This window comes from Pezoporus flaviventris, unplaced genomic scaffold (genome assembly GCF_033815535.1).
Source record: "Pezoporus flaviventris isolate CSIRO_AGI_PZ_B2104156 unplaced genomic scaffold, CSIRO_AGI_Pfla_v1 ptg000029l, whole genome shotgun sequence".
NCBI lineage: Eukaryota > Metazoa > Chordata > Aves > Psittaciformes > Psittacidae > Pezoporus > Pezoporus flaviventris.
In genome coordinates this window covers 5,604,885-5,632,582 of record NW_026892577.1, presented here as the reverse complement: position 1 = coordinate 5,632,582, position 27,698 = coordinate 5,604,885, and the positions used below count along the sequence as shown (strand labels likewise).

At 38.0% G+C, this 27,698-nt stretch overlaps 1 protein-coding gene across 3 annotated transcripts in view; it reads right to left on the bottom strand.

Annotated features, from left to right (window-relative positions):
* The window catches only part of NRAP (nebulin related anchoring protein), a 49,169-nt gene that overhangs the window by 2,772 nt on the left and 18,699 nt on the right, over positions 1-27,698 (bottom strand). For 2 of the 3 annotated variants that reach the window (XM_061458708.1, XM_061458707.1), the window contains exons 17-39: positions 26,930-27,037; positions 26,028-26,129; positions 25,373-25,570; positions 25,036-25,140; positions 22,603-22,701; positions 20,547-20,651; positions 19,966-20,073; positions 19,023-19,334; positions 17,755-17,859; positions 15,496-15,594; positions 13,577-13,681; positions 13,101-13,208; positions 12,210-12,323; positions 10,599-10,796; positions 8,699-8,803; positions 7,708-7,806; positions 6,843-6,947; positions 6,373-6,480; positions 4,419-4,730; positions 2,790-2,894; positions 2,009-2,107; positions 1,788-1,892; positions 159-266 (exon numbers count right to left, since the gene is read on the bottom strand). In XM_061458708.1, the coding sequence (XP_061314692.1) occupies positions 159-266; positions 1,788-1,892; positions 2,009-2,107; positions 2,790-2,894; positions 4,419-4,730; positions 6,373-6,480; positions 6,843-6,947; positions 7,708-7,806; positions 8,699-8,803; positions 10,599-10,796; positions 12,210-12,323; positions 13,101-13,208; positions 13,577-13,681; positions 15,496-15,594; positions 17,755-17,859; positions 19,023-19,334; positions 19,966-20,073; positions 20,547-20,651; positions 22,603-22,701; positions 25,036-25,140; positions 25,373-25,570; positions 26,028-26,129; positions 26,930-27,037 (3,012 nt within the window). The remainder of the gene's footprint in view (positions 1-158; positions 267-1,787; positions 1,893-2,008; positions 2,108-2,789; positions 2,895-4,418; positions 4,731-6,372; positions 6,481-6,842; positions 6,948-7,707; positions 7,807-8,698; positions 8,804-10,598; positions 10,797-12,209; positions 12,324-13,100; positions 13,209-13,576; positions 13,682-15,495; positions 15,595-17,754; positions 17,860-19,022; positions 19,335-19,965; positions 20,074-20,546; positions 20,652-22,602; positions 22,702-25,035; positions 25,141-25,372; positions 25,571-26,027; positions 26,130-26,929; positions 27,038-27,698) is intronic. The other variant, XM_061458709.1, reaches the window with a different exon arrangement.

Below are 27,698 nucleotides of genomic sequence, written 5' to 3'. Positions count from 1 at the left end.
GTTGGAAATCTTTGCACATAACTGGCATTTGGATTCACTGGATCACCAATTTTCCAAACCAGAACAAAGTTCACTTAAATCAGAATTCACTCCTTTTTACAGGGTGGGGGTGGCATGGGAAGAGGGTTGGGAAGTGTTTAAAACAGAACGATGCTTACATCACTAGCAATCTCTCTTGAAGCCTTTGCTGTCTGGAATGGGATGGCGTCAATCCTAAAATCATAGCCAGATGCCCTTGTCTGTTCCCAAGATGTTTTATACAATTTCTGTGTTGAAAAGAAAGAAACAAAAGAGTCATTTCCCCCTGCAGTTTCCTAAATGCAGTCCCATAACGGCAATAATAAATGTTTTATCCTACTGGGCTTATTTGTATCAAGAGTCATCAGTACTATCTCCAAGGTTTTGATCCACTTCTATAACACTTCAAATTCTTTTCTATTCACCATAATGATAAAATGCCTCATCTGAAAAGTGCCACCAGGGTTTCCTTTTGTACTTGAATGGGGTTGTTTTTGATGTGATTTAATTTCTATTAGAATCTGTGATGCATCAGTCACATCAATATTGCATTGCTATTGCCCTTATTCTCTCTTTTGATGCATCCACTTGCAATGTCTTGGGTTTCATGGCATCATAATTTCAATACCAGTTATTTCAAGCTTTTCAAATGATCCCTGTCTCTATCCCCAGCCACATGTGGCTTCATTAACTCATATGGAGCAACAGCCAGTTCTAACATATTTAATGTGACTTTGAGGATGTGAAATACATTTACATCCTGAAGAGAATTTGCTCTAGATTTCCTTCTTCTCCCATCAGTAGCTTTCTTAAAATAGTTTCCAGTTTGCAGGTCCTGCTACACAGCCATGATACCTGAACTGACACTATTGGCTGTCACTTTATTCATTTGCTTTCAGTGTTTGATTTACCCTCTCTGAGTTTTGTGACCACATGAAAACAAGCACAAAATCCACTTCACATTTTAAAATATATTCTTCTGTTTCACTCATGAATTTAGTGCTAGGTGGTGGTAAATTTGAAGGTAAACTGAGATGCCAGAAATCCTGCAAGTTAGCCTGGGCAGAAGCAATGCAAGCATTACTGCACACCCTGCTAACAGGTCTAGAGCTGACCTTTCATATGTGTGCAATCACCCCTTTGCCTTTTTACCTTCTTCTCTACCACTTCAAAGAATGTGAATTCTACTTGTTTCTTTCACCAATAGAGCACCTATCACCAAACTAGGAACTCAAAGCTTCTTATCACTGTGACCCTGCAGTTAAAGACAAAAGTATTTAATCTGGGAACAGTAGATTAGGAACAGACCGAGTGCCTCTGTCTGGATTAACATGGAAACAAAATCCCTTTAAACCAATTCCACTCACTGATTCAGTTGCATCCAGGTTGATGACAAGTGTGCCTAAAGGATCAGTTCAACACAGTGTTGTACAGGTAGATTATACAGTCAAGGAAAGAGGATTCTCTCTTCTCCCCCATCCAAACATATGTAAAGAGATTTAAATTTGTAACTAAGCAGATCTATACTGAAGGACTGAAATCCATAATAATAGTTTCCTGCCCTGTAAAGTAGAACTAGCTCTCAAAATAAACATCAGCAGATTTCCTGATCCTTCCAGCCCAAACCTAGCAACATGTTGGCTGTCCACAACCTCTGGCTTTTCTAGTTTTTGTCAGGCTCAGAGAACCTGGCTTCTACATATACATGGAAGTTTTGATTCCCTAGCAAGTGTACCAAGTCAACTCCGTGATGTAAAAGGCTTACTTACATCACTGAGGTGAAGGGCATTCTGGCGGGCTCGGATAAAATCTGGATGGTCAGGAGGCAGGGTGTACCTGTGCATAGCTTCAGAGTCTCCAGCCTTGTACAGTCTCTGTGGAGTCAAAAGTCATTAAATGCAACTGATACTGGAGGTAATGTTGAGATCAATTCTTTTATGCACTATAGTACAACAAAAGTTAAGATCACCTATAGTAAAATGAAACCTACATCACTGCACTGGAGGTAGCTGTTTTTAGCATGAATCAAATCTGGAGAGTCAACCACAGCAGTGAACTTCAAACTTCCTGGCTTCTGACGGTACTTTATCTGAGAGGGAGAGGAGGCAACATGAACAAAGAAAAAATAAAACACAGAATGTTTCTGTTAATGATATATCACAATTCCAAGCATGTGATAACTGGAGTAACACATAAAAGCCACCTTCCTTAAGCCACAGTATTAAAAACATACTGTTCTGCTATAGTCTCAGTTGCTCTTTCAGCTAGGGAATGGGCATATCACCGTATCTTTGCTGTGGTGCCCAGGCACTAAACTTCCTTTTCTGTGTGTGCAAGAAGGACTTCCCACTGAAAATTCACATGCAAAAAGCTTTTGAACACTACACTTTTGACAGCTCATAATTTTTCTCCATTAATGTATGATACTGAACAGGCAAATGTCCCTTCAGTGTGGTTGTCAATGCTATATCTTTCTATATCACTTCCGTAACCACCTGCTTAGAATTTCATAATGGAGTTTACTGCATTTATTTATTACTACATAGTTTGTTTATACTCCTGCATTTCATTCGGAATGGAAAATATTCAGCAGGTGTCACACAGTGGACTTGCATCTCCCGTACTGCTTCTTGGTAACTTACACCTTGTATAAACAGGCTCCCACATCAAAAGGCAATGATAAGCTACATTCGTAAGTGTCATGTAACGAGGAGCCTTGATGGTAAACAATTCCTACAGACGTGCTATCCCATGAAAGATTTATCAGTTACCTCGCTGATGAGCTCTCCAGCCTTCTTTACACTTTCTATGTGCGGAGATCTTAGAGCCATCCAACCAACTCCTTTCATGAAGTTCAGGTCTGATTTATAGCGGTGCTGTTAAAAATGAAAATCGTTAGCCATCAGCTTTGTATCCACAGCTATTAAGGTTTCTTAAAAAGACTCCCTGATTCCTATTAACATTTTGTGGGTTTTCATTTGCCATGCACATATCACGTAGGAAAGCCAAACTGTTTGCATTTGTTCATTCCACCAGGAATTAAATAATGTATCATATGCAAGTTACAAGAGAAGGCCCCACGAGTGAATTAGTATGACTCAAAGCTGTAATAACCTGTTTGTACTGGGCGTAAAAGAATCCCTTTTGAAATAATTTTCTGAGGTGAGTTCAAGTCAGGAATACTAATTATTTTATCTGGTGTACACTTCCTCATTAACCCCATTTCTAGGAGGACACATTACTCTTTCTTTACTCACATGAAAGGCTTGCTCTACCTCCTAATCCAGTAAAGAAAGCAAGGCAGACCCAATAAAAGGTGAAAGCCACTAAAGCACCCACACTCCCAATAATTCTGACTTCTCCTTCAGAGTGACAGTGGCTGACTGTGTGACTTTAATCCAATCATCTGTTTTTTCAGGGTTTTTTTTTTTTGCCCTATATGCAAAAAGACATAACAGCCGGCTAGCTCAAGCATGTTGTACATTATTACATACTGGGGTATCAGACAAAACTACCTTTATAATTTCTCTGGATTTCTAACCTGTGGGGTCTAAAGGCAAAGAGCCAAGTGCTGAGGTTCTTACCTCCTACCCTGTCCCTCTTTAGGCAGAGCTTCCTGCTACAGAGCAGCTCATGACCCTGGACCCTAAACTGTCACAATACATCTGTGTGCATCTATGCAGCTTTATGCATGCACTCAACATCTACATCGGTTTAAAAGCACGTATAGCCAATGGCTTGTCCCTGAACAAAGGGCCTAAGGCAAAATGAGCATAGATGTGGCCCATGCTAAGATTCCATCATTTCTGTCATCAAAGTTTGTCTGAATTTATCACAGAATCATAGCATCAGCCAGGTTGGAAAAGGCCTTTAAGATCATCAAGTCTAACCATTACCGCATGCCAAGACCACCACTAAACTGTATCACTGAGGGCCTCAAACTTCCATTTTCATGAGCAATTTTTGCAAACACATCTGGGGAACTGGTTATTTGATATGGATATTTCTGCTTGCAAAATGACTTTCTAACACATCCCAAATCAACCTCTGAGCATTTAACCTTCTGCTCCAAGAATTCTGCATATAGAGCATTGGCTGTCAAACCACTGACTGGCCGTGATCCAAACAGCTGAGAGATGATTGTGTAGATCCCTCAGCTTTAGAATAAGTAACATGGACTACAGTGATTTTCTGTTATGTTCATAACACAGAAACTTCTAATTCACGTATATTCCATATGTGAGGAACAATCAGATATCTTGCTACTACACATACATAAGTTTACAAACAGTCTTTCTAAACACATTGCCCAATGTCAATTCACAATCATCCGCACAGGTCACTCAAAGCTGTGTTACTCCTAAATTCAATTTGCTATTAAGAGAAGGGTTAGTCTTTACCTCACTCTGTAGCATGTGGGCTCTTTTGGCCCACTTCATCTTCATGTCTTCTGGGACTGCTGTAAATTCATGGAGTCTCCGTCTGTAATCTTGATCACTCGCTAAGGCCTGGGCTTTCCTGGCATGGACAAGGTTCACCATGTCCATGGGCAGATGGTACTGAGACCACACTTCTTGGGACCTCTTCTTATACTCCTGTTCACTCTGTAATTTGGCAGCATGGAGGCAATGCAGCAACCTGATGTCGTCCAGAACACTTCTGGCACCAATGTGCTTTCCCCTCTCCATCACAAAGTTGTGTTTATAGTGGTACTAAAAATAAAAAAGGGTAAAAGTAAAACAGTGCCAAACTTAGACTGGATGCTGTAACTAAATTAGGATAAGTCATTGAATCATCTATGCTGTCTGTAAAAACAACCAAAGTATGCAGCACTAGAAATTAAGTCTTTGAATCTCTCATTGCTCTCAATTTAAATACCACAGTAGTTGCAACATTAAACACACCTCAATACACTCTCTGAATATGCCCAAAGCATTGATCATGTTTAACCTCAGTTCATGTACTTTTATTATCTCTCAGTTTTATTCCTATCGCTAGGAATGAGAACATAACAAAAACAAACACAAGGCAGAATAAAAAATCTATACCAAAGAGAAACATCATGCACTCTGTAGCCTTCACATTTGCAAATGCTACCCAGCTATTTTAAAGAGTAAATTCAGTTTTCCTGGATCAATAACTATGTTGAGAAGCCTAAGATGGTGATCTGAGCACAAGAATAAGCACCAGCAACCCCTCATTCTCATCTTAGCTGGGACTATGACTCTCCCTATGATCTTGCATTTATCCTCTCTGTGAAATAGTGATGATGATGATAATGATTATTTATACAGCATCAACAGGGTGCTTGGAACTTTAAAGGGAAGGCCTGGGCCCTGAAGAGTTCATAATGTAGTTGAAATGGGATAATAACACTTATCTACCACACAAGAGAGTTGTGGGGATTAAATTACAGTAGCTAATGTTTATAAAGTGCTTCCAAGATGAAGGACCAAATTCAGATCTGTTGTAAGTGGATGTAATTCTATTATGGACTTGTACCCTTTAGAGCAGATCTGAAGCTGTAACCAAAAGCACTCTGCAAAATATGGTTAAGTATACATTATAAATGACAGCTAGAAACAGTTGCTTCATAAACCAAATATACATGTAATATATCCATATTTTATCACATTAGAGATTAAATATGCAACTAAATACTACATAAAATGAAGAATTCTTTTACCAAATTTAGCTCAGTTGTCAGTTTTTCCTAGAATTTATTAAATTTCTTCTGGGGAAGGGATGAACTTAGGCTTTCTGAGAAATGGATACCGCCATGTCTGAGGGGTTTGCAAACAACAATCCAGACAAGAAGATATTTTTAAGTATAAGATTTGCTTCCTCTATTTCCTAAATTAAGGGAACAAATATTTATAGGAGCATTCCCTGATTTTCACTTCCTAACCAGACAGGCAGCTCCTGATTTTCAGACGTTCAAAGAACACTCAGCTTCTTCTACCTTTATTTCAATTCAGGAGCACTAAGCACTTCTAAAAATAAGCTCAAAGAAGGGTGGACAGAATTAGTGGGCACTTAATAACATGAGGAGCTGAAAACCTGGAAAGGAGCAGAATCCCTCTGATTTGTCTGTCTGCAAATACTTTAATTCACTAGCTATTTCCCACTGGAAGATGTTTAACCGACCTTGGTTCCCGATTAGAGGCAATTCTTCCTCCTCTTTATTTTTTTTAATTCACACAAAGAATCTCATTCATAAGTAATATATTCTGTCTCACACTTGTCTCACATGGTTATGGAGTTGCTTTAATTCAGTAAAATCTGCTTTAGACATTGTTTTACATGAAGTTAACAAGAATTAGGCAAGAAGGAAGGTTGAATCATTCAACTCACATCACTGGCAATTTCTCTGGAGGCCCTGGCAGTCTGGAACGGGAGTGCTTCCGTTGTCAGCTTGTAGCCTTGAGCACGCAGATTATGCCAAGATTCTCTGTATTTTGCCTAAAGTAGGAAAGGCACATGTAGATTGCTGTTTCACTTTCAAATGCACAAAGGAACAAACAAAGGAACCCTCTTTCATTTGTTATTCTGCATTACAGTCGCATTCTTCATAATCAAAGGGTTTTTTTAAATTATCTTTGGGAAATCCTACTAACGCAGACAAAACATGTCTCGTTCTTTATGTAGATTTAATTTACTCACAACCTTATATATGCTAATGGAGACAGATATCATTATAATCAAATCAAGAAAAGAAAGAACAGAATAGACCTAAGAAGTCCTCTACTTATATCCATCTTTCCTGCCACTGTACAGTTCATCTCCATCCCAAGAAATGTAAGAAATACAGAACAAATTCTTACATCACTGAGGTTGGCTGCATTTATTCTTGCCCGTGTAAACTCAGGCAGACCCAGTGTTGGTGTATAGTGATGTTGACTGTCCTCTCCCGCCGCTTTATACAGGCGCTAGGAAAGAGATCAAAAAGGCAATTGCAATTCATTTTCTTTATTGTTTCACTAATGTAACAGCAGGATGTAAGTTGTTTATGATTATGACAACTATAGTCAACCAGCACAAAAAACAGCTAAGAATATACCACTGCAATTGCAATGGGGTTTTCTTCTGGACAGAGAAAACTTTGATATTAATTTTTAGACATAAATCATGTTAGCCTTGCACTGTTATGCTGCCAGCAGGCCCGAAGTAGACCTATGAACATTAAGCAAATCATGAATGTGTGTTAAATAAAAAGGTAGGCATTTTTGTTGGACTGGCCATGTTTTCCAGCTTGGATTTTTCTTCATGTTGCTATAGATGATTTTGATAACTTGCCTGTGGGCTTCGTCTTGCATTTTTCCCAAATTAGAAAAGCGATTTTTTTTTTAGGAGCCCCTTAAAGTGGACTATACTATGCAAATGAGCTCCCTCAAGAACACCCCAAAGAGCTGATCTTTTGAGGCTCTGTTTCACTTACAAAACCTGACAATGGAACTCTATTGTATGGGTACTATTTTAGCTTTTTAAAAGAGATTGAGTTGAAAATGGTATTAAATGTTTGGAAATAATAAAACATGATCTGACTGTGAAAAAGCACAAATCAGTGATGCTTGCTTTCTTTTTGATGCATTTTGCTTTCAGAACAGGGTTGTCTCTTTCCCACTCCTCCATCCCTAGCTTGCTGCATTTTGAAAGGCATATTTTCTCACTCACATTAGGAGAACCTACCTCATTAGCAATCATATTGCTGAATTTTGCATGAAGGAGGCCAGGAGAGTCTGTCACCGATGTGTACTTGAAGGAATGTGGCTGCTGACGATATTTACTCTGAGTTCACACACAAAGAAAAGGGAACAGAATAACTAAAGTGTCTTGTCAGTTAAGGGATTTTCCAACACCAGTGGTCTAGTATTCCTTCTTGTGCCTAAAACTTTACTTGGAAAGTGTATGTGTCTATTGACCATCAAACTAATTTACCTTTTGCTACTCTCAATTTGATGCATTCAAGTCTCACAGGGGAAATGAAAAGTACATAAGAAACAAGGTGTAAAAAAAACAAAGTGCTGCTATGCTGAATACAGTAATGAGGTTATTTCACTCCTTGGTGTCATTAACCCTGTCTAGTGGAATTGCAGTAAAGGCAAACCCGCTCAGAGAGAAGGTGCTGCACAAGCCTGCTGAACTTTTTTGGGAAACAAACAAGGTTGCACCTGGCCTGTGGTCCTATGTCAGAATTGCGAGCAAAATAACTGCAAGATCACTGCAAAATCAATATTGAAAACAATAGTACACAAAAGCAGCAAGTGAAAACCAGACTAAGACTGTAAAGCAGCAGCAGAACTCAGGACAGTGTAATTAATACATTGGGTCCTCCACAGGTCAGCCTAATTTTAGAGAAACAGTACAAGGTACTTACATAGGCACAGCCTGATTTTTAGTTGAAAAAACCAAAATCAATTCTAAAATAAATAACATAAAATAACAACCTCCTGAGTCTGAAACACAGGAGAAAAGATTTATGAAAACAATTAGCAAAGTCTGCAAAGCCTTGAACTCCTTCAGATTCACCCATCTGCAGTTAGGACACGCACAGAATGATCAAACGTAAGGGGAGGGAGCCTAGCATTATCCAGTGAGTCACTTTGCCAGCCCAGTTTAATAGAAAGACATCTGGCAAATTCTTGTTTGTAGTGGGGAAATCAAACCCCTCTTTTGTTACCTCGCTGATGAGTTCAGAAGCTTTCTTCTTTCCTTCAATCTCTAGAGCCCCTGGAGTAATACATCCAACTCCTCGCATAAAGTTCAAGTCAGACCGGTATAAATTCTAAGGAAAACCAAGCAGAAGTAATTACAAGTTTGCATTTGAGATGCCCTATATTTATTCATCCAAATATATACACTATTCAAATAAATCCGTTTAAAATTAGTATCTACCAGAGAGTTCATATGCATTACCTTACATTCTTGTCTTTCTTTATGTGTCTGCGTGCGTTCTACAGTACAGAGGCAAGATTCTGAGGACTACTAAGTCTCATGAACACTGAATGATACTCGGACTCCTAACTTTCATTTGTAACTTTGAAAAACCTTTTCCTAGATACATGAATTTTCTTCATATATAACATCTAAATCATAGGTATTATTTATTTATAAATATATGTAAGACCAGTTTAGAAAAGTATATGAAAAGACTTTTAAATAAAAGCTGGAAACCTTTTAGTACGTGGAATTGCAGGCAAAATAGCCTCAGGTTTAATAGCTCCGAATAGTCAAATATAATTAGGGAACATTAAGGAAAAATACCACTATAAGCCACTATACAGACTTTGTTAAAATGTTTTCCAGACCACCAAACCCAGCAGGGACTCCTTGTAAATACTTTTTCAAAAGTTACCAAGAGGTTATTAGCAGATACATTAGGACAAATATTATTTCATTTGATGATGATAAGTGTGTGGAGGGGGATTTTCTGCTTAGAAAGAACTATACAGACCAAATAACTAGGAAAGCACAGATTTGCCTACTTGATGGATACGTGGAAACTGCTACTGCTTACTGTGGGAAGAACTAGCTTTAGTTAATGAGGTGTTTTGGTTCAGCTATCTACTTATAATGGAAAAGGACTATGCCTTCTTTTTATTGAGAACCAGCTACCCTTCCATCCAGGTCTAATCTCTAGACTCAAAGACCTCATGGTGCTGCATACAGGAAATACTCTTCATGAAATGGAAAGAGAGAACAATACTAAAGGTGGTCTCTTGTCTAATTTCAGCTATTAGCACCAGAGAGAGCACATTCTGCACTCTTGAGTTGTGTTGCTGCCAACCAACATTTCACTCCCAACTCAAAGAAAGGCACAGATGGAAACCTGTCCCAGAATCTCTGATTACATGTGTTTTCATCAAAGTTAGGGCAGCACAACTGGCAATTGATGTTTATACTTTTTGAACACAGTCTGACATCTTTAAGATTGCTGGCTGAAAATGTTAAATTGATATACGGTAGGATTTTGGAGCCAGATACAGCCCCTCCTGAGGTCTCCAGAGGCAATGTAATCTATTAAAAGCCCTTTGCTCAGGGCTGTGCCTACAGACACAGCCTACCCTTGAATTTGTAAGGCATTATCCAGTTAATTTACTCAAGATTATGTAGGGAGCTAAACTCATCCTTCTTAGAATTTCAGTGGTTATGTTTTGGGGCAGAGCTTATAAATGTCTTAAAAGTCAGATTTTTAACAATAGGCATCTTCCTTGTGGAAGTACACATGAATATCACCCAGATGCAAACCAACTCAAATACTAGATGGCAACCAGTCTGTGTGGTTAGCAAGATCTTAAAAAGAGTATGTTACCAACAGTGCAATCATCCTCACTTGCAAACACTTCTCTGCCAGATCATCTAAGATTACTATTCTTTACCTCTTGGTATAGCGTACACACACACTGTACCAACTGCCCAGTAAGACAGATGTCTCATTCCTGAATGTAATCAAGGGGGAACAGCCATTGTTTATCCCTCAGCTGCTGCTCAAATACATACTGTCAGCTCTCTTGATTTGGAACAGAACTTTCTTGCATCAAAACCAACAGGGAAATATTGCTGGGATACTTTGCGATTACCTCACTCTGTAGTTTGTATGCATTCTTGGCACACCGCAACCTCACATCATCAGTCAAAGAAGTGTACTGGTGTAGCAGCTGTCTGTATTCTTGTTCACTGACCAAAGACTGGGCTTTCTTGGCATGTACCAAGTTTATCATATCCAGTGGCAGGTGGAAGTGAGTCTTTGTATCCTCAAAACCTTGCTTATACTTCACCTATCAAATTAAAACCAGATCACACAGATAGCACAGCATGGTAATTAGAATTCAGGTTTTGAATAGAAGACACATTCTCCATATTTCTTCCATTATCCAGTATAAATTATTCTTTCTAAAGGTAAGTTCCCAACTTGTTTAACTATACTGTGAATGATCAATACTTAGAATATGTAGCAGTCTATTCTTAATCAAAATAGTAGCCATCTACATTATAGTCAATTAAGCTATCATTCTATTTTTTTGTTAAAACTGAATACATTAAATCTATAGAACTACCAAACTCATAAATGAAATTTTAATCCACTGCATTTCTCGAAAGCATAAGAAAAAGGTGAAGCTACTGCCTGAGGATAAATGCAAACAGCCATATTTATATTACAATTAGCACGAATCCTCAATCAAATTATTTGTTGGTACCCATCGATTCAGCCAGTTTCATTTCATAGTTTTAAATGTGATTTTTAGTGGTTGGTTTTTTCCCATTCTGTCTCTGTTCAGGAAAAGAAAGGTAAAAATCTTCAAAGAACTTTTTTCACATGACATTTCCCTATCAGATTATGCAAATTTGAGATGTTCAGGCTGTTCATCCAGATAATGAACATCCAGAGTTATTGATGATCATCAAACTGATTTAGAATAACCTGACAGATGGATGAATTCTTCAGACGCTTAGCGCTACCTGTATGACTAAACGTACCATCACACAAGAGAATCCCAGTACAAGCTCAGCACTCGCTCACTGAAATCCACAAACACTCTCCCATCTATATCCACAATCAGGCTTACTATGGACAATTATGGTAAGATATGTAGTTCTTAGATTATTTATGTGTTTAAAGTCAGACAAATATTTCACTGCTTTCTGATCAAGCCACAGTGTTCAAAATGCACCGAACAGTCACAATTCTTACAGACAATGAACAAATAATGTAATTCTTAGCATATATCAAGACCAAGTGGGAACCATTTCCCTATCAAAAATTTTCCAACTTGAAATTCCATAAACTTATTCATCCTTCTGTCTTTCAGGAAAACAGTAAAATGAAAGTAGTTACTGAATAACTTCATATCTCTACCAAATCTAATTTACTTTTGTACAAAACACACTACTAACTCTCAGTTAGATCAGCCTCTGAGTGACACTTTCAGTACAATATTCTGTGCTAGGCATTACTGTTATGCAGGAGGACTTTGTGCAAGAATGCACAATCTTATTGTCAAATTCATGGAATTTTAAATAATGTAAAACAATGGTAAGAATATCATACCAACATATCTGGAAATTGGGGAAGAAAGCCCTAATTCTTAAATAGTAAGCTATTCCACAGAGCTTAGTGCATCTTCCATGAGGAACTACTTACTATTAGGAAGCCAGTTCTAAAATGCCCACATCTTCTTTCTTATACTTACATCACTCTGCAACGATGCTGCATGGACTGAATGAGCAATATGAATATCACCTTCCAGGCCACGTGAGCCAAGCATCTGTCCTTTCATTTTCTGAAACGCCTCCTTATACTTGTGCTACAAAGGAAATAAGAATAGAAATGTGAATAGAAGTATTAGTCAGATTGTTAAAACCTGAATAAAAGGGTTTTCATGTTATAGAAAGAGAGCTATGGACAATAAATTCTGGCTATACCCAATATGATAATAAATCTGAATGGACCTTTAGTGGATACTTGGAGGACATCACCTGCGCAAACATTTTAATACCTTATCCTATCAAGAGAAAAACACACAAAAAACGCAATGAACACTTACAAACAGCTTGGGTTAGATACCTGCTATTACACAGGTGGCGGAAGACAAGAACCTGGTACAGATTCAACCTCAGAATCAACCTCCGAGGAGCCTCTCCCCATCAGCTCTCTAGCAAAGTCAGAACAACTAACTGGTCTCCTATACTTATCTGTATATCTCTACAACCTTTAAAGGACACTCAAGACAAACCCTGAAGAGTAGAACTTCCTGAATAAGCAATCTCTTCCAAAGCTTGCCTAGCTAACAGTGGCTGACAGCCCCTGAAAAATCCCTGTGATTGTCCAGTCACAGCAGATAAGTTAGTCAACTTTTGCTAGGGGATGTTTGCTTTTGCAAACCTTCCTTTGCTTAGTTACCAGTAACGCTTCATTGTGGTTGCACATTCAAAAGCACAACTAACTAGACCAAGGCCACATGTCTCCCAGATGTAGAGTTATCAGGACATGCTGTTTCCATCAAGTGTCACTCAGCAGGGCAGAAACAGTCTGGAGTGACTGACATATCCTACTGGACAATATCAGCAGTAAGTTCACATACATCACTTATGATTTCACCCGAAGCCTTTGCTGCCTGGAAGGGAATGGCATCAAGTTTCAGTTGATAGCCACCGTCTTTCATCTTTTGCCAGGACTCCTTATAGCGAATCTAGGAAATACAGAACGGATATAAAGAAGAGTTGCTGTTCAGACGGTTGATAACAGCAATGCTATTGCTATCCTAGCAATGTTACCACATTAGTTTCATTCTACTCCAACACAGAGGGCTAACATAAATGATCAATATACAACAGGAATAGTCACATTAAAAATGTCCATTATAAAAATTAAGATTTGTTCTTAATCTAAGTTAAGAGAAGTTTGATTTCTCATATTACTTCAGAAACCTTTAGACCATAGAATGATCATATACTAGGGAAAGGAAAGAAACTTAGTTTGGTTTCCTGTGAAAGACTAACAGCAAAGCACTATCAACTTTTTCACTTCCCTTTAAAATATTAAAGGTCAGATTTATACCTCACTGATATTCATAGCATTTAATTTGGCCTGAAGGATTTCAGGAAGATCTGTTGTGGGTGTATACCGATGCTTAACACTCTCTCCATGCTCCTTGTACAGCCTCTGCAAGTAGAGATGAATTTCAGTAGCAAGTACTTACATGCATATTGTTCACAGACAAAAACATTGACAAATAGGTCTATGGAAAGCAAAGACTAAAAAAAAGTGACAGCAGCATTAACAGATAAAGGCAAATTTATCAGTCAAAAAGTATTCAAAAAGCTTTGAGTCTGATTCACCTATCAGCTAGAGTCTGCTAGAGAGGGACTCCTTTGAGTGTATAAACCAATAGATAGGAAAATTCAGATATCTGAATACTAATTTGATAAGACTTCCAACATACATGAATAGGGAGAAGGAGCATAAACAACAGCTGTTAAGGATGTACAGCCATAAGTGGCCTACGAAAACTCTGAAATTCCACAGAAACATGGGGAGTTGAAGTTCCCCAAACACATCTCTCCAAAGTTGTTAATTTTTAGCAGATAAATATAATGGTAATTAGCTGTGCAAGTACTCCAAATTTAGTTCCAGAGCTAGTTGCAAGGGGGTGCTCAACAGTCAACAGCAGGAGAATAAAAATACTCAGAATGGTGAGTGATCCCATCATAAAACAGGTGTTTATATGAGCTATTCATATCAGTTCTTGGAGGAAGAATATAGGGTTGGCCCAGGACTAGCTAGCTTTTGGATGTCTGCAGACAGATGAGAGGAGTTCTACGCAGTTAACTGGAACTTCCCCTAAACTGGCTATGCACGGTTCACCTCTTTCACATTATCTCTCTTTCCCAGTTTAGTTTCTTCTTACACTGACACCATAATTTCAGATGAGCACACATCACCACCATTTGATTTGCCCTTAGATATGACCCATGTCTTGACCACCTGACTTGCCATTCCCAGGCTGTAATTTCTGCGTGAAGGTTTGAAATCAGAATGAAACTCTCCATTTCACCCTGCTGCCACTTTCTTTAGCAAGTAGACCCACTTCTATTACAACTCTAGAAGAGGAAAATTAATGAGAACTCCATGTGTGAAGTAGAGCAGCAGACTGATTTTGACTGTGGCACAGCAGAACAAAATGACTTATATTTATCCTGCCTGAGATGTAAGCCTTTTGGATCTTATTAATTACACCAAAGGCATAGACACTGTAAGTATTACAATAGCATGTGTTTTACACAAAGTCTTTCATCTTCTTCTTCACTTTAAAAATATCTATTTTCAAAATAAAACATCCTCTCATGTTTGAAACTTGTCTTTTTTGAGTGACTTTTGCTTACTATTCACTTCTGCATTATCCCAGTTAAGTCTACAATATTTTTAAATCGCTCTTCTATTAAAAATAAACATGTTTAAACACCAAACAGCCTCAATTCTTCCCTTTCAGGTTTCCCCTCCTGGATTTCTCTCTCAGCGGGATGACAGCTTGAAATTATTTATTTTTATTTCCTTGTCATGCTGCCTTACATTTTGTTTTGAAAGAACATGCAGAAACTGAAATCTGAAAGATCTGTTTGAAAAGGGGAAAGGACCCCAAATGTGTTCTTCCTCAATGAATTTCAAGAGACCAAAAGACTCTGAAGAGCCAAAGGTCAGTCTTACTTTTAAATTTTACTTCTGGAAAAAAAAAGCCAATTGGACAGAAAGCCCTTTTTTTACATGAAACTCCCATTCATTTTACTGGCATCTCTATGACTTCCCATTCCAAGTTAGAAGCATGCTTTTTGTGAGATGCACCGCACCAGAACACAGAAGTTTCATGGTTCCCAAGGATAATCTCAGAGAAAGAAAGAGAGAGAAAGCCAGTGCTTCAATCGGGTCGTTCAAAGAGGATACCACTCTTATAATCATAATGTATATACATTATAACTTACATCCACAGCCTGGTTATAACTAATTCTAGCCTGGATCATCTCAGGAGTGTCTTTAATACTGGTAAACTTCAAAGCATATGGATGCTGACGGTACTTCTTCTGTTGAGCAGAAAAAGATCAAAGCTGTGAATTTTGTGCTGCTCTTTCATGCTATTTGAAAGAGAAAAATCATAGGTTGCTGGAGATTAGAGTGAATTTGTGAACATAATTATTATTCCTCTTTCCTCAGCTTTATGTCCTAGGTACCTTCAGATTAATATTTGTTTCAATTTAACAATAACCTTTTGCCGATTAATATTAAAGTATTTCTCCCTAAATATAAGGAAAACATTTCAAAATTGGATTTTGTCTACCTAAGTTCTCCAGAACTCAGGATTTTAAAATCTTTTTCAGATTATTTCAAATACAGTATGACTGATTATATTTTTTATTGACAGTTTCTTTAAGCAAGTGATCATATACATTTGTAGTGCGTTAATAATGGCAACCATTTAATTTACTGTTCCAGGGTTTAGGTTTCCTCCTTACATTTACAGCAAATCTGTGCAGCCATTAACACTATGCCTAATTGTTTTGGTGTATCTTCTAGATAATTATATTAATTCTGCTTGCTTGAAAGGACCCATAGTAGTTTCTGAGAGATCTTGTTATACGTACATAATTAAGATGAAGGCTGTTTGATGGCAAAATGTCACTTTTTCTACATGGCCAGGTCTCTAAATGCTTCCCTTCCTGCGTTAGCTGTCCTAAACCCATCAATACTCTTATCTCTTCTCCAAATAGCGCATACTGAATTTTCCCAATGCCTGTGATGAACTCCCAAGTCAATAAATGTGTTCATAAGTCTTCTGGAAATTGTTTCTATCTCAGTGTTTGAGTCTAAAGGCATGTCATCCTTTACATTGAGCTATGATCCACAGAAGATTATCTATCTGAGGTAACATCTTGACTCTTTGGGAACTCAAAATACCCATAAACCACATTAACTCTTCCAAGGTATTACAAGCTTATGAGCAATGTTTCATTTCAGAAAGCAATCCCTTAAAAATGAGCAATCCTTCTAAGTTTAACTGGGGACAAAAGTGGTTTATTCTTAATTCTGATCAGATTTAGAGACAAACAAGAGTTGACCAGAACATGTCTACACAAAACTTAGATATATTCTGGCAATTGCTTTTTAGCAGTACTACAAGTGCTAGTCACTGTGTGTATGTAAGAAAGGAGGAGGCTCGTACCCATCTAAAATTATTTGGTACTCACAAAAAGGTTAAGATGGACAACCTAGCAGGTCATATTTCTACCTGGAAGTTTTCACTACTATAACATTAAAATCGTATACCTCTACAGATTCAGAGTTACTATTCCAGCCAGCATTGCTGTACTAGCTTTTATGAATCTACCTTGCTTGACACTAGCTGAGAATCAAATTTATTGTGCCTAAAAACCCCATCATTCTTCACTGTATGTGATTACATGGGAAAAAAAATTGTGTTTGCAATCAGCAGATGTGAAAGGATGACCACATTTTCCAAGCCACTACACTAGTGGCTATACTGTTATTCTCACTGAGTGAATGGACAGATGATTCCTGCATTACCCATGGTTATCTAAAAAATCACAGGATTCAGTCTCCTACTGCAGCGCATTTGGCCAGTAGGACTTCCTATAAGACAACAGAAACAGAATACTATGGACCTTTTAACCATTTCCATCAGCCCTTAGAAAGTCTCATGGGACTGGTACGAAGGATTCTAGAGTTTGCCTTATCCTATAAGTCATATTAGTTATAAGGAGAAATAAGGATGAAAACTACTTGGGCTGATAGATAGCTACAGACAGAGATATCTATATGAATATCAATAGCTAGCATGAATATATATGAAAAAGGAACAAGAAGGAACGTGTATCTGTTACAAAAGAAGGTCCTGGGTCCAATGACTGGATCTTTTCATCATCTCTACTGTTTTGCTTCATTAAAAAGGTAGGCTAGTGGGTATCAATTGAGCACTGTTTGATTGCCATTATTATTCATAATATCATTTGTCACCTACTTTGTTTTTGCAAAGGCTATATGGACTCCTACTGGTGTGTGTTTGGTATCTGGTTTCCCTCTAATTACCAGTCCTATCCCTGGTTTTGAGGGCTTTCATGTGCTGTGCCTTTTTCTTTCCCCTTTGAGTGGAAATTATTTTAATTTTATACAGACATTTTGCACGCATTATGCAGCAAATTCTGTTACATGCTGTCATGAAATCTCACCTCACTAATGAGTTCTCTTGCCTTCTTAGCCTGCTCCACATTTAATGACCCAGTGGCTATCCATCCAGCTCCTTTCATCCAGTTCAAATCTGCTCTGTATCGGTTCTGACAAAGAAAAAGAAAAAACACTATTGTTGGTGTTCATACACTTAAAATGCCATTAAAGGATTCAGACATCTCAGGGACAACAACCAAGTCAAATTAGTGCCTGCTTTTGTTTTATTCACTATTGTACAGTTGCAAGGGAAGCAAAAAATAAAATTCAGAATGAAATATAAGTATCAGGACTTGCCAGCTCTTGTGCAGTATGCTGCACAAGGTAGTTTTTAGAAGTGGTCTACACTTTACTGTCATTTGTAATTTTTAACCTCATGTGGCAAAAACTTCAGTTTTATTGCGCACAGTGCACTGTTTAAAACATCATTAATGATTTGCAATGAGAAGAAAATGATATTTAGTATTTCCCAATCCCTATCATTTTGTTAAACCGGAGGGAAAGCATCTAGTTTTTCACTTTCCACGTGTTTCTAAGGAGGAAGTGTACAGGAGTATTTCTCATTTTCCTCACGAAATCTCTCCTACCAACAGTCTACTGAATTCCAAAAATCTTATACAAGTACTAGAGCCACCTTTCTCAAAGAAGCCAGATGGGTTTCAGTGGTTATACCTCAACAAGACCTGTACAGATACCTAACTTAGTCTCCTTGAAATGTTCTAACTTAAAACCTCAGAATGTAAGGTCTAACTTAGAGTAACCATTTACAGTATTAGACAGTTTAGCTGATGGTTACAGCTGAGCATGTAACCTGTATGAAATTTTATCACCAATTTTATCACTATACATTATTTAACCACCCTGCATATTAGGTAAAAAAAATTAATGTACATCATATACAAACCCTACTGTTTTATTAACATTTGAAGTAGACTTTGAAGAAGCGTAAGGTGTCCCTGCCCACGGCAGGGGGGTTGGAACTAGATGATCTTAAGGTCCTTTCCAACCCTAACGATTCTATGATTCTAAGAAGCCATGATCATAAAACAGGATCATAATTCTCCTCAAAACTGCACACCTTTTGCACTACATATATCTTTTGAGCAAATACATGGTTAATATTTACCAGTTTAATATTAACTGCTTAATAGTTGAAATATTAGGTGCATAAATATTGTGGCATTACAAGCATAAATATCTGAATAAACTCAGCCCTAAGTGTCTGCATGGGTTGAATGAAGGACCACTGAAATATATTAAGAGCAGGACTTACATCACTCTGCAATCCATAGGCCCATTTGGCCCATGCCACTTTCATGTCAGTAGGCAGGGCTGTGTAGTGATGGAGAGCTGTCCTGTACCCTTTATCTGTGGCCAGATTCTGAGCCTTTTTGGCATGGACAAGGTTAACCATATCCATGGAGACATGGAACTGATTCTTTGTGTCCTCAAATCCCTTCCTGTACTCCAGATCACTCTGCAACTTTGACATTTGAAGGGAATGAGCCATCTGTGAATCTTCCTCCACAGCCTTTACTCCAACCAGCTTACCCTTCATCTTCTCATAACCTTCCTTATATTTAATCTGTGAAGAAAAAAAATAGACCACAAGTTATTGATCTAAGTTGCCAAACTGACAGCTCTGCTAGCAGTAAAGCAATGGTCTATCAGTACTGTGACATGCTCAGTCCTTGACACAAGCAACTAAGAAGTCCGTTTGTAAAAAAGAACTGTAATGATTTAGAAATTAGTAAGTGCTTGTAAAGAATAAACCCTTTCTCAATAATAATATGTTCACAAAAAGCTTTAAGAACTCTTTTCTTTTTGTTTCTTTCTAGGAAAAACAACATTCTCTACGCACTGAGGTCAGAAAGTTCATTTGGGAATTTTCTGGCCAAGCATAGATGTACTAAGTTATGATGTTTCACAGGAGATTTCCACTTCATTTTGAGTTCTAAAATTCACCCTCAGGTCAAAATGAGAATAGAAAACCACAGTCAGCATGCGGGGGAAAACTCCTGAATTGCTCACAGCAAGCCTTCTGACTAATTACAGAATGCCAATCACCCAGTCAACTCCTGCATTGCTCCTTAGCACAAATCAATTGAGGGTGGCTTAGGGCACTGAGACATATGTGACACATCCCAACACTCTGGTAGCAACCTGGATTGTCAGCTGTCCTGTAAAGAAAGAAGGCTGATGGAGTCCATACTCACATCACTTGCCAGATCCCTCTTTGCCTTAGCTGTCAAGAATGACAAAGCATCCAGATGAAGCATGAATCCTTTTTCCTTCTGCTTCTCCCAGCTACTCTTGTAGAGTTTCTAAAGAGATGACAATAACACAGACTCTTTATTATTATCAATATATTCTGTTTGTTCTATAGTCACAGTGAAAGCTCTCAAATAACATCAGACCAGCAAGCACTCCATGTCCAGCAACCATATATTTAAAGAAGAGATATGGTGTCTTCACTGACATAATGTAACTGGATACTGTGGGTACTGTAACCCCATTATCTCACTGCTTCCAGTGAAATTGTCAGTATGCCATTCATCTGGAAGCATGTGGAAAATACACAGCTTCAAACTCCAAAGGTGACAAGTCTTCAGAACAGCAGATGTGACTAGTATTTAATTAAGAGAAAGTAATTAAATTTAGATATAAAGTTTTTATAGCTAAAACATTTGGATCTTTACAGAGAAAAAAAATCTAACTTTCACCAACAGAACAAACATTACAACAGCAGCTGTAACTATTCACAGGAGTTAAACCAAATCTATATCTTACACAGTACCTCACTGATATTGGCAGCATTTGCTTTGGCCAGCAGAAAGACGGGATCATCTTTGCTGATGGTGTACTGATGAAGATATTGCTCTTTTCCTGACCTGTAGGCAACCTGTCCACAGAAAGCAAAGCATGGTTTAACAAGCAGTAGTCCACATTTAATACTGAAGGAATATTGATTAAAACACCCCAAATATTATGGGATTTGTTAGGGTTAATTTATTTGGTGACTTTAGCATCATGACTTTTTTTGCAAATATGAATTTAAAAGCTGACCCACAGAGTCGGGTTGACCAATTATTCATGGAAGCAGTGAAACAAAATATGTATCATGATACTTTAATTCTCTTTCCTAAAGTTAGCTACTTAATGGACTATAAAGCTGTCAGCAATTCATAGTCTGCACAAAATGTATGCAAGAATACTTTCATCCAATATTAAACTGCAGCTACTTTTTGGGTAGTCTTTAATAGGGCACAGAAATAGTGAATTTTAGGCATGAAATGAAGAACACCATGCAACTGAATCTGCAGAAAAAGTTTGTGACCTAAATGTAATTGCTGACATAATACTCCAGTGAGGACTAACGTTCCAACTTTGAATGAAAATATCAAGGACCTTTTTATGATCCAAGCAGCAAACATCTCCATTTTATATCCCAGAGCAACATCAACAGAGAAATAAACTACTGTTTCAGAAGCCCATGAAGCTGTTGGAGGAGCTGTTGAAAAGATGCAAAAAGATGCCCATTTCACAAAGCGTTGTATTTCTTACATCTCAAAGAAAGGGGGGTAAGAAATGTCCCTACTATAAAGATCTAAATCCATGGCTACTATTCGGACTTACACACACACAAAGAAAGGCAGTGTTGTCCAGTACACAGGAGATAAATAATGGGAGTCAGGAGACCAGTGTTCTCCTCTGATTCAATCTGGTGTCATATTTGAGACACACAATGCTCACCCAACTAAGTGCTGTGTTTTTACTGATGTAGAAGATCAAAAAAAGGAAACATGGTAGCTGCCTGAAAAGGACTACTCAAGAAGCAGTAATGCTTCATTCACATAACAGCCGAGAAGCTGACAGCATCTTCATTTCAAGGTACAACATATGAAATGTAACTTTAAAAAGGCCTGTCAAGTCACTACTGTTCCAAAATTAGTTGGCCAGCAATTATAACAACAGGTTCCTCTCCTTTTGGAAACTTACAAGTCAGTTCCTGTCATCTAAGTCCTGCCAGGGAGCTCTGAAGTACCATCTCAGCCCTGAAGTAGTCAGGCAGTTGCACATCTGACCATTGTAGGTCCCTTCATACTGAAATATCCTATCCTATCCCACCTGCCAGTGTGGCCCACCCCAAGAAAGAATAGGGAGTATTCTGAAGGCACACAGTTGGGAAAATATGGCTATTTGAGCATTCTACTAAATCACAGAATTACAGAATCAAAAAGTAAAGTACTTCAGTAAAATAAGTAAAGCACTTTAACAGCCACAGCTGAAGAATGTGTTGTCTAACAAGGCTGATATAACCTGAGGTAGTCTGACAGGGCCCTCAGTGGAGAGAAACACAGAGCCTGGGATGAATGTGCATCAGTCCCTGAGCTAATGTCTACCTTGCTTTGAAGCATTGCCTGAGGATCAGTTAGGAATACTGTGATTCTCCTACAGCTTCCATCCTCACTTTTGCTACTTCATGGATAACCAGTTTTCATGCAGATAACATTAATGCCTCAGGAATAGCCAGGTATCCTCTCATGAATGAATTTCAGCCATACTTAAATTCAGCCTATCACCAAGACTGCCTTGCAGAGGCATCCCCAGCCTTTGACATCATTCATGAGAAGCCTTGCTTGTCCATTTCCACTCCCACTGGCATTTGATTTTTGTTGTTATTGTTCTAGTTCAGAGAATTTAATGAGAGAATTCATCAAAGAAATAAAAACTCTTGAAAATAAATCCAAGAAATTTCACATTTTCTTCCACCCACCACCCCAGTGTTTGTATCTCAGGAATGACCACATTATAAGTTACTTGCAAAGAGACAAATTCAGTCAAGGACTCACATCACTTTGCAGTTCCTGGCTTTTCTTGGCATGCTTGATCTGAGAACTGTCAGCCACACTGGTGAACTTCAGAGCATCAGCCTTCTGTCTGTACTTTTTCTGCATCAAATTACAGCAGGTTACGCAAAAGTTTCGACAATATTTACATTCCCAAGAAAAACGTAGCACTTTCAAAAAATACATGACTGATAGAGCCAAAGTTCCCCTGTAAATTCCAAGACAATTTTAGCAAGGTATCAACAACATAAGATTCCAAATACTACCCAGTATTGTATACTTTATATATATTGTACTGTTATATTACTGTATATAGCTACTAGTATTTCCAAGGTGAGAAGGGTAGTGCAAGAATATTGCAAATGTACTGTTGCTGACACTGCAAGCATGGACACTCTTTGGTGCCGGATGTACAAGCTAAATTTCTTACAAGATCTAGGTTGCACACCAACCAGTGAGTATCCTTCACAAACCTGGTGCGGCAAGTCAGGACCCAAGAGAGCTCATAAGCTACAGGATCAATATTGCCATCTTGTTTTCTTATGTGAGACCTCTGAAGCATATGCATGAGTTATCAAAATCACTGAACATGTTACTGAGGTATTTTTAAGTTGCTAACATACTTCTAAATTATCAATTAAATTAGAAGGGGCAATTTCAGTGTCCTGAAGGTAACTTAAATTCAGAATCTTCCCCCATCTCCCAGCTCTTTTCAAAGCAGAGCTCAGTGCAGACACTGCAGTCAAGCCTTCCTGGGAGCAACGGCTGTGAGAGGACTCCACAAGGCTCAAGTCTTGGATGTGGGGAAGACAAATTGTGCTTCATTCATCTTCTGGCACCAATACCTATATAAGATTTATTTGAATGGACAAATTTGCATAGAGACTAATGTTTCTACTTTGGTAAACAAGATTGCCCTTACCTTTATCCCATCTTACTTTTTGTTTTATATTTGAAACACACATAAGTGAATGGAAAACTTCCACTAACTTCATCAGGCTTTGGATCAGGCCTGTTTTGTATCAGTGCCTCTGCCTCAGTCTTCTGTATCACTCATTTGAGAGCAAGCTAAGTATTTCTCTCTATCTTTGAGACAGTAGAAGGAAATTCAGCACCTTATTTCAAGACCACAGTATGATAGGGGAGATCAAGCATATTTCTTGTATACTTTAGTCAAATTCTTATTTTAACAGTTCAACCATGAAGTGGGGCATTCCACCTAGGAAGGGCGTAAATGCATTTTTTCATTATCTGGCATTTCAGTAGAGAAATCCTTCTGTTTGAACTGATGGGTGAACAGATCAATTTATGCTGTGTCTCTGCTATGGGAACACAAAATAGAAGTTAAAAAAGCATGCAGCACTTCAAAGAGGTGCTCATCCCTTTATTTTAGGAACCTGGAAGGAAGGGAGGCAGATTAAAAACAGCATGTTTTGTCACATTGCATGGAACACAATATAGTGACATTCTGCAAAGAAATGACAAAATGCCAGGCTCTGCATGGCAATAGAGATCTCTAAAATACTATCCACCAGTCTCCAGTTCAGGTGACTGTCAGCCATCTCTTGGCCTTATGCAGCACTAGAATGAAAAGGCAGATCATTATGGATTAAATATTTGTGGAAGTGATTATTACCACAGCACACGACAGCAGCAGATGTCAGTCTATCCCTAGCAAGACAGTAGATCTGAGAGTAGCTGCTCTTCTTCTGTTTCTCAGATGTATTTTTTCCCCTCGCAGGAGTAGTGAGAGGATGTCAGAGACCCAATGTATTAAAGAGTGTGATCTCCAGTAACTAACTGGCTTCTGTTCCTTCCCCCAGCCTTAAGTGGAATTTTATCCTTCTTGTCAAACTTCCCCTAATGTATTCTTCTATATGTCCTCTAGTTTTCCTAGCTCTAGTGAGATGATTGAACCATAGCTAAGCAGCTGAGGAAGTGTACTTCCAGAAGGCTAACGGCAGTGCAAAACCAAGTGAAAGCAATGAAAAGTAGCACAAGCTGAAGCTGCCAATAAAGTCATATCCTTTATTTGCCAAAAAAGCAAGGAAACTCCACACATGGCTAACAAACAACCGATTTTTCAACACTGCTCCTTAAAACTCTATGCACTTCCTGTAGCACATGTCATAGAAACTCTAAATCCTTCCAATGCCACTCTGCAAAATGAGCAGGTGAATGAATAGAAGTGGAAGCACAATTATGGGCTCTTCTGCCTCACAAACTTGACACAATAATCATATAATGGGAAACATATTTTTAACCTCTAACCTAGGATCTCCTAAACTGTCGAAAAACTAAATGACATCCATCAGTTCTTCCATTTCTCAGGTTTTCCATATTAGGAATTACTTACCTATTCCACATAATCTAGTGGAATAAGTGCACGTAAACCTTTGAGTAAACAACAGACAGAAGCCTGAGTACTTTTCTTACCTCACTGACCAAATCTCCTGCTTTTTTGGCTTGTTGTATATTAAGACTTCCTTCTGTGATACACCCAGCTCCTTTCATCCACATCAGATCTGACCTATATCGAAGCTGTAGAGGAAAATGACATTTATTGGCATGTGGAACACATGTAAAATTTTCGCATGTGAACATTTGCACCCTTTCCAGTTTCAAAGGCATTGCAAAGACATATAAAATAAGTCATCGTGTAATCAAACAGCATTGTATGAATGAGAATTAATGTCAAACTTAAAAAGTCTATAAACATTCATGCTGCTTATAATTAACTTAACTCAGTTAAGCTGAGTATACATCATCTTACATCACTTTGGAGACCATAGGCCTTCTTTGCCCATTTTGTCTTCATGTCTTCTGGAACCACTGTGTATTCATGCAGTCTCTTTCGATAATCTAAGTCACTAGCAAGCTCCTGGGCCTTCTTAGCATGTCTCAGGTTTATCATATCCATAGGCAGATGGAAATGGGTCTTACTCTCCTCAAAATCTTTTTTGTAGGCAATCTAGAAATAGAAGAAATGAAAACAAGTTGTCTGCACCAGTGCACTGCAAAGTCAAAGCTATCTTAAATTTCCACTTTTGTTTGAGTCCTATAAGGGATCCACAAAACAGATGGCAAACTCTGGAAACATCTTCTCTATTATAGTACATATGACTTTTAAAAAAACTTTAATCTGCTTTAAAGTTCCACGTAGAAGTGTTTATACTAGGGGTTTTATAGGATGTTATTTTCCTGCCCCAAAATAAGGACAGCACCAGCTCAAAATTCCCTAAGAGAACAAAAATACTGTGCAAGCATTGCAGAGCCACAGACAGAGGAAGGAAACCAACCTTTGTCTTGTTAAAAGTTTCCAAGAATTTCTTATAGTGAAAGCAGTAACAGTGGTAGATTGCATACTGTTGCTGAAAGATTCACAATTATGAATAACACCTTCTGACTCAGAGAAATAAATAATTTACCTCACTACTCATCTTGGCCACCTTCAGAGAGTGTAAAAGTCTCGAATCTTTGGCTCCAATTGCTTTTCCTTTTGTTTTTTCATATTCTTCTTTATATTTAATCTGTAAAAAAAAAATAGTTTCAGTCAAAGAATGTTTCCAATTACCTAAAAGATAAGTAATATGGTTTTCACTGGCATTTTGGATGGTCAAAATTTAGAACGGTTTAGTCTGATTCTCACGCTGTCACTTCAGATTTCCCAGGCTTTCTAAGAAACTCCCAAAGTGCAAGGTTGGTCTCATTTATGTTGCCTTTAACTTAATTCCTTCAGGCTCATTCCTATGAGGTGGATATACTTATAAGCTGATTAGCTAAATTATTTGGTTTTTAAAGCAAAAGATAAAGAATCAATCAAGTAAAAACAAGCAAGGAATGAAAACTTTTATTTTCTTAATGAGGTGGGATTTTGGAATCACCATCATTGCCAAACACTTCCCACTTGCAGAAGAAGTTTATTATTTTTTTGCCTCTCCACAGGCATGAGATAAGTTGTTTAAAAAGTGTTTGGAAATTTTTTTAGATACATGTATTTATGTTAAAGCAGCAAACTAAAGAAACATGCATTCCCTTTGCAGGTGATGATAACATCATTTTTGAGGCTTTAAACAATTCAAAACACTGAATTTTACTAAAGGGGTTTGTTTTGCTTCCTTCTGTACACTTGTATTTAGAAAAAAACAATTTTCAGAGAGTGAAGTTTCATAGCAGTCTGAGCAAGTTTCCAACTGTTCACCAGCCATTGAGAAAGATGGACAGCCAAATGTAGGACTTTAAAATTCAGATGAAGTGAGTTAAGCTCCATTTCCCTGTTCTATAACAACTTATATAAAGAATAATTCCTAGGTAATTAAATATAACATACATCACTGGCAAGATCCCTTGAAGCTTTGGCAGCAAGTAGAGGCAGAGAATCAAGTTTCATTACAAAACCCTGGCCCTTACTCTTCTCCCAGCCTTCTTTGTACTTAATCTGAGAAAAGAAAGACAGCAACATGTTACTAGCATCTAACAATGAGCATGCATCCCAGCACATTACAGCCACAGAGTGTTGCTCCATAAGACTCCACTAATGCAACTCAAATAAAACTTAGGGGAAAAACAGTTATGAACACTTGCAGTAATGCCAACTCACAACCACGAGAAATTATGAAACTGTTTCAAAAATAACAGTCACACCAGTAATAAGACTGGAGGTTTTGCACTCCTTTGTCTTGTTGAGCTTTTTTCCCTCCAAAACTACCTACAACAATGGAGGCCTGAAAAAAAAACTTTAAAAATGAAATAGAATTTAAACTTTTCCTGTAAGTTCTTGATTTTAACACCCAGGTGTCAAAGTAAATCAATGTACATTGTCATGAATTCTGAATGGCAGCAAGAGTGAGCTTGATCCAAGTTCACTGAAGTCACTGTGTTTCTTCCCACTGACTTCAGTAAGCTTCAAGTTATCATAACTACGCAAATGTTGCTTCTTCATATAAATACCACCTCAGTGGTATTGTGAAGTTGTGAACACTGATTTACTAAACAAGTCAAATTGTCTGAAAAAGTCTAGTGGTTTCACTGTACTTGAGATAGTATCTCTACCTACACCAGAATATCTATACCACATTTCATGCTGTTTAGTGAAGACC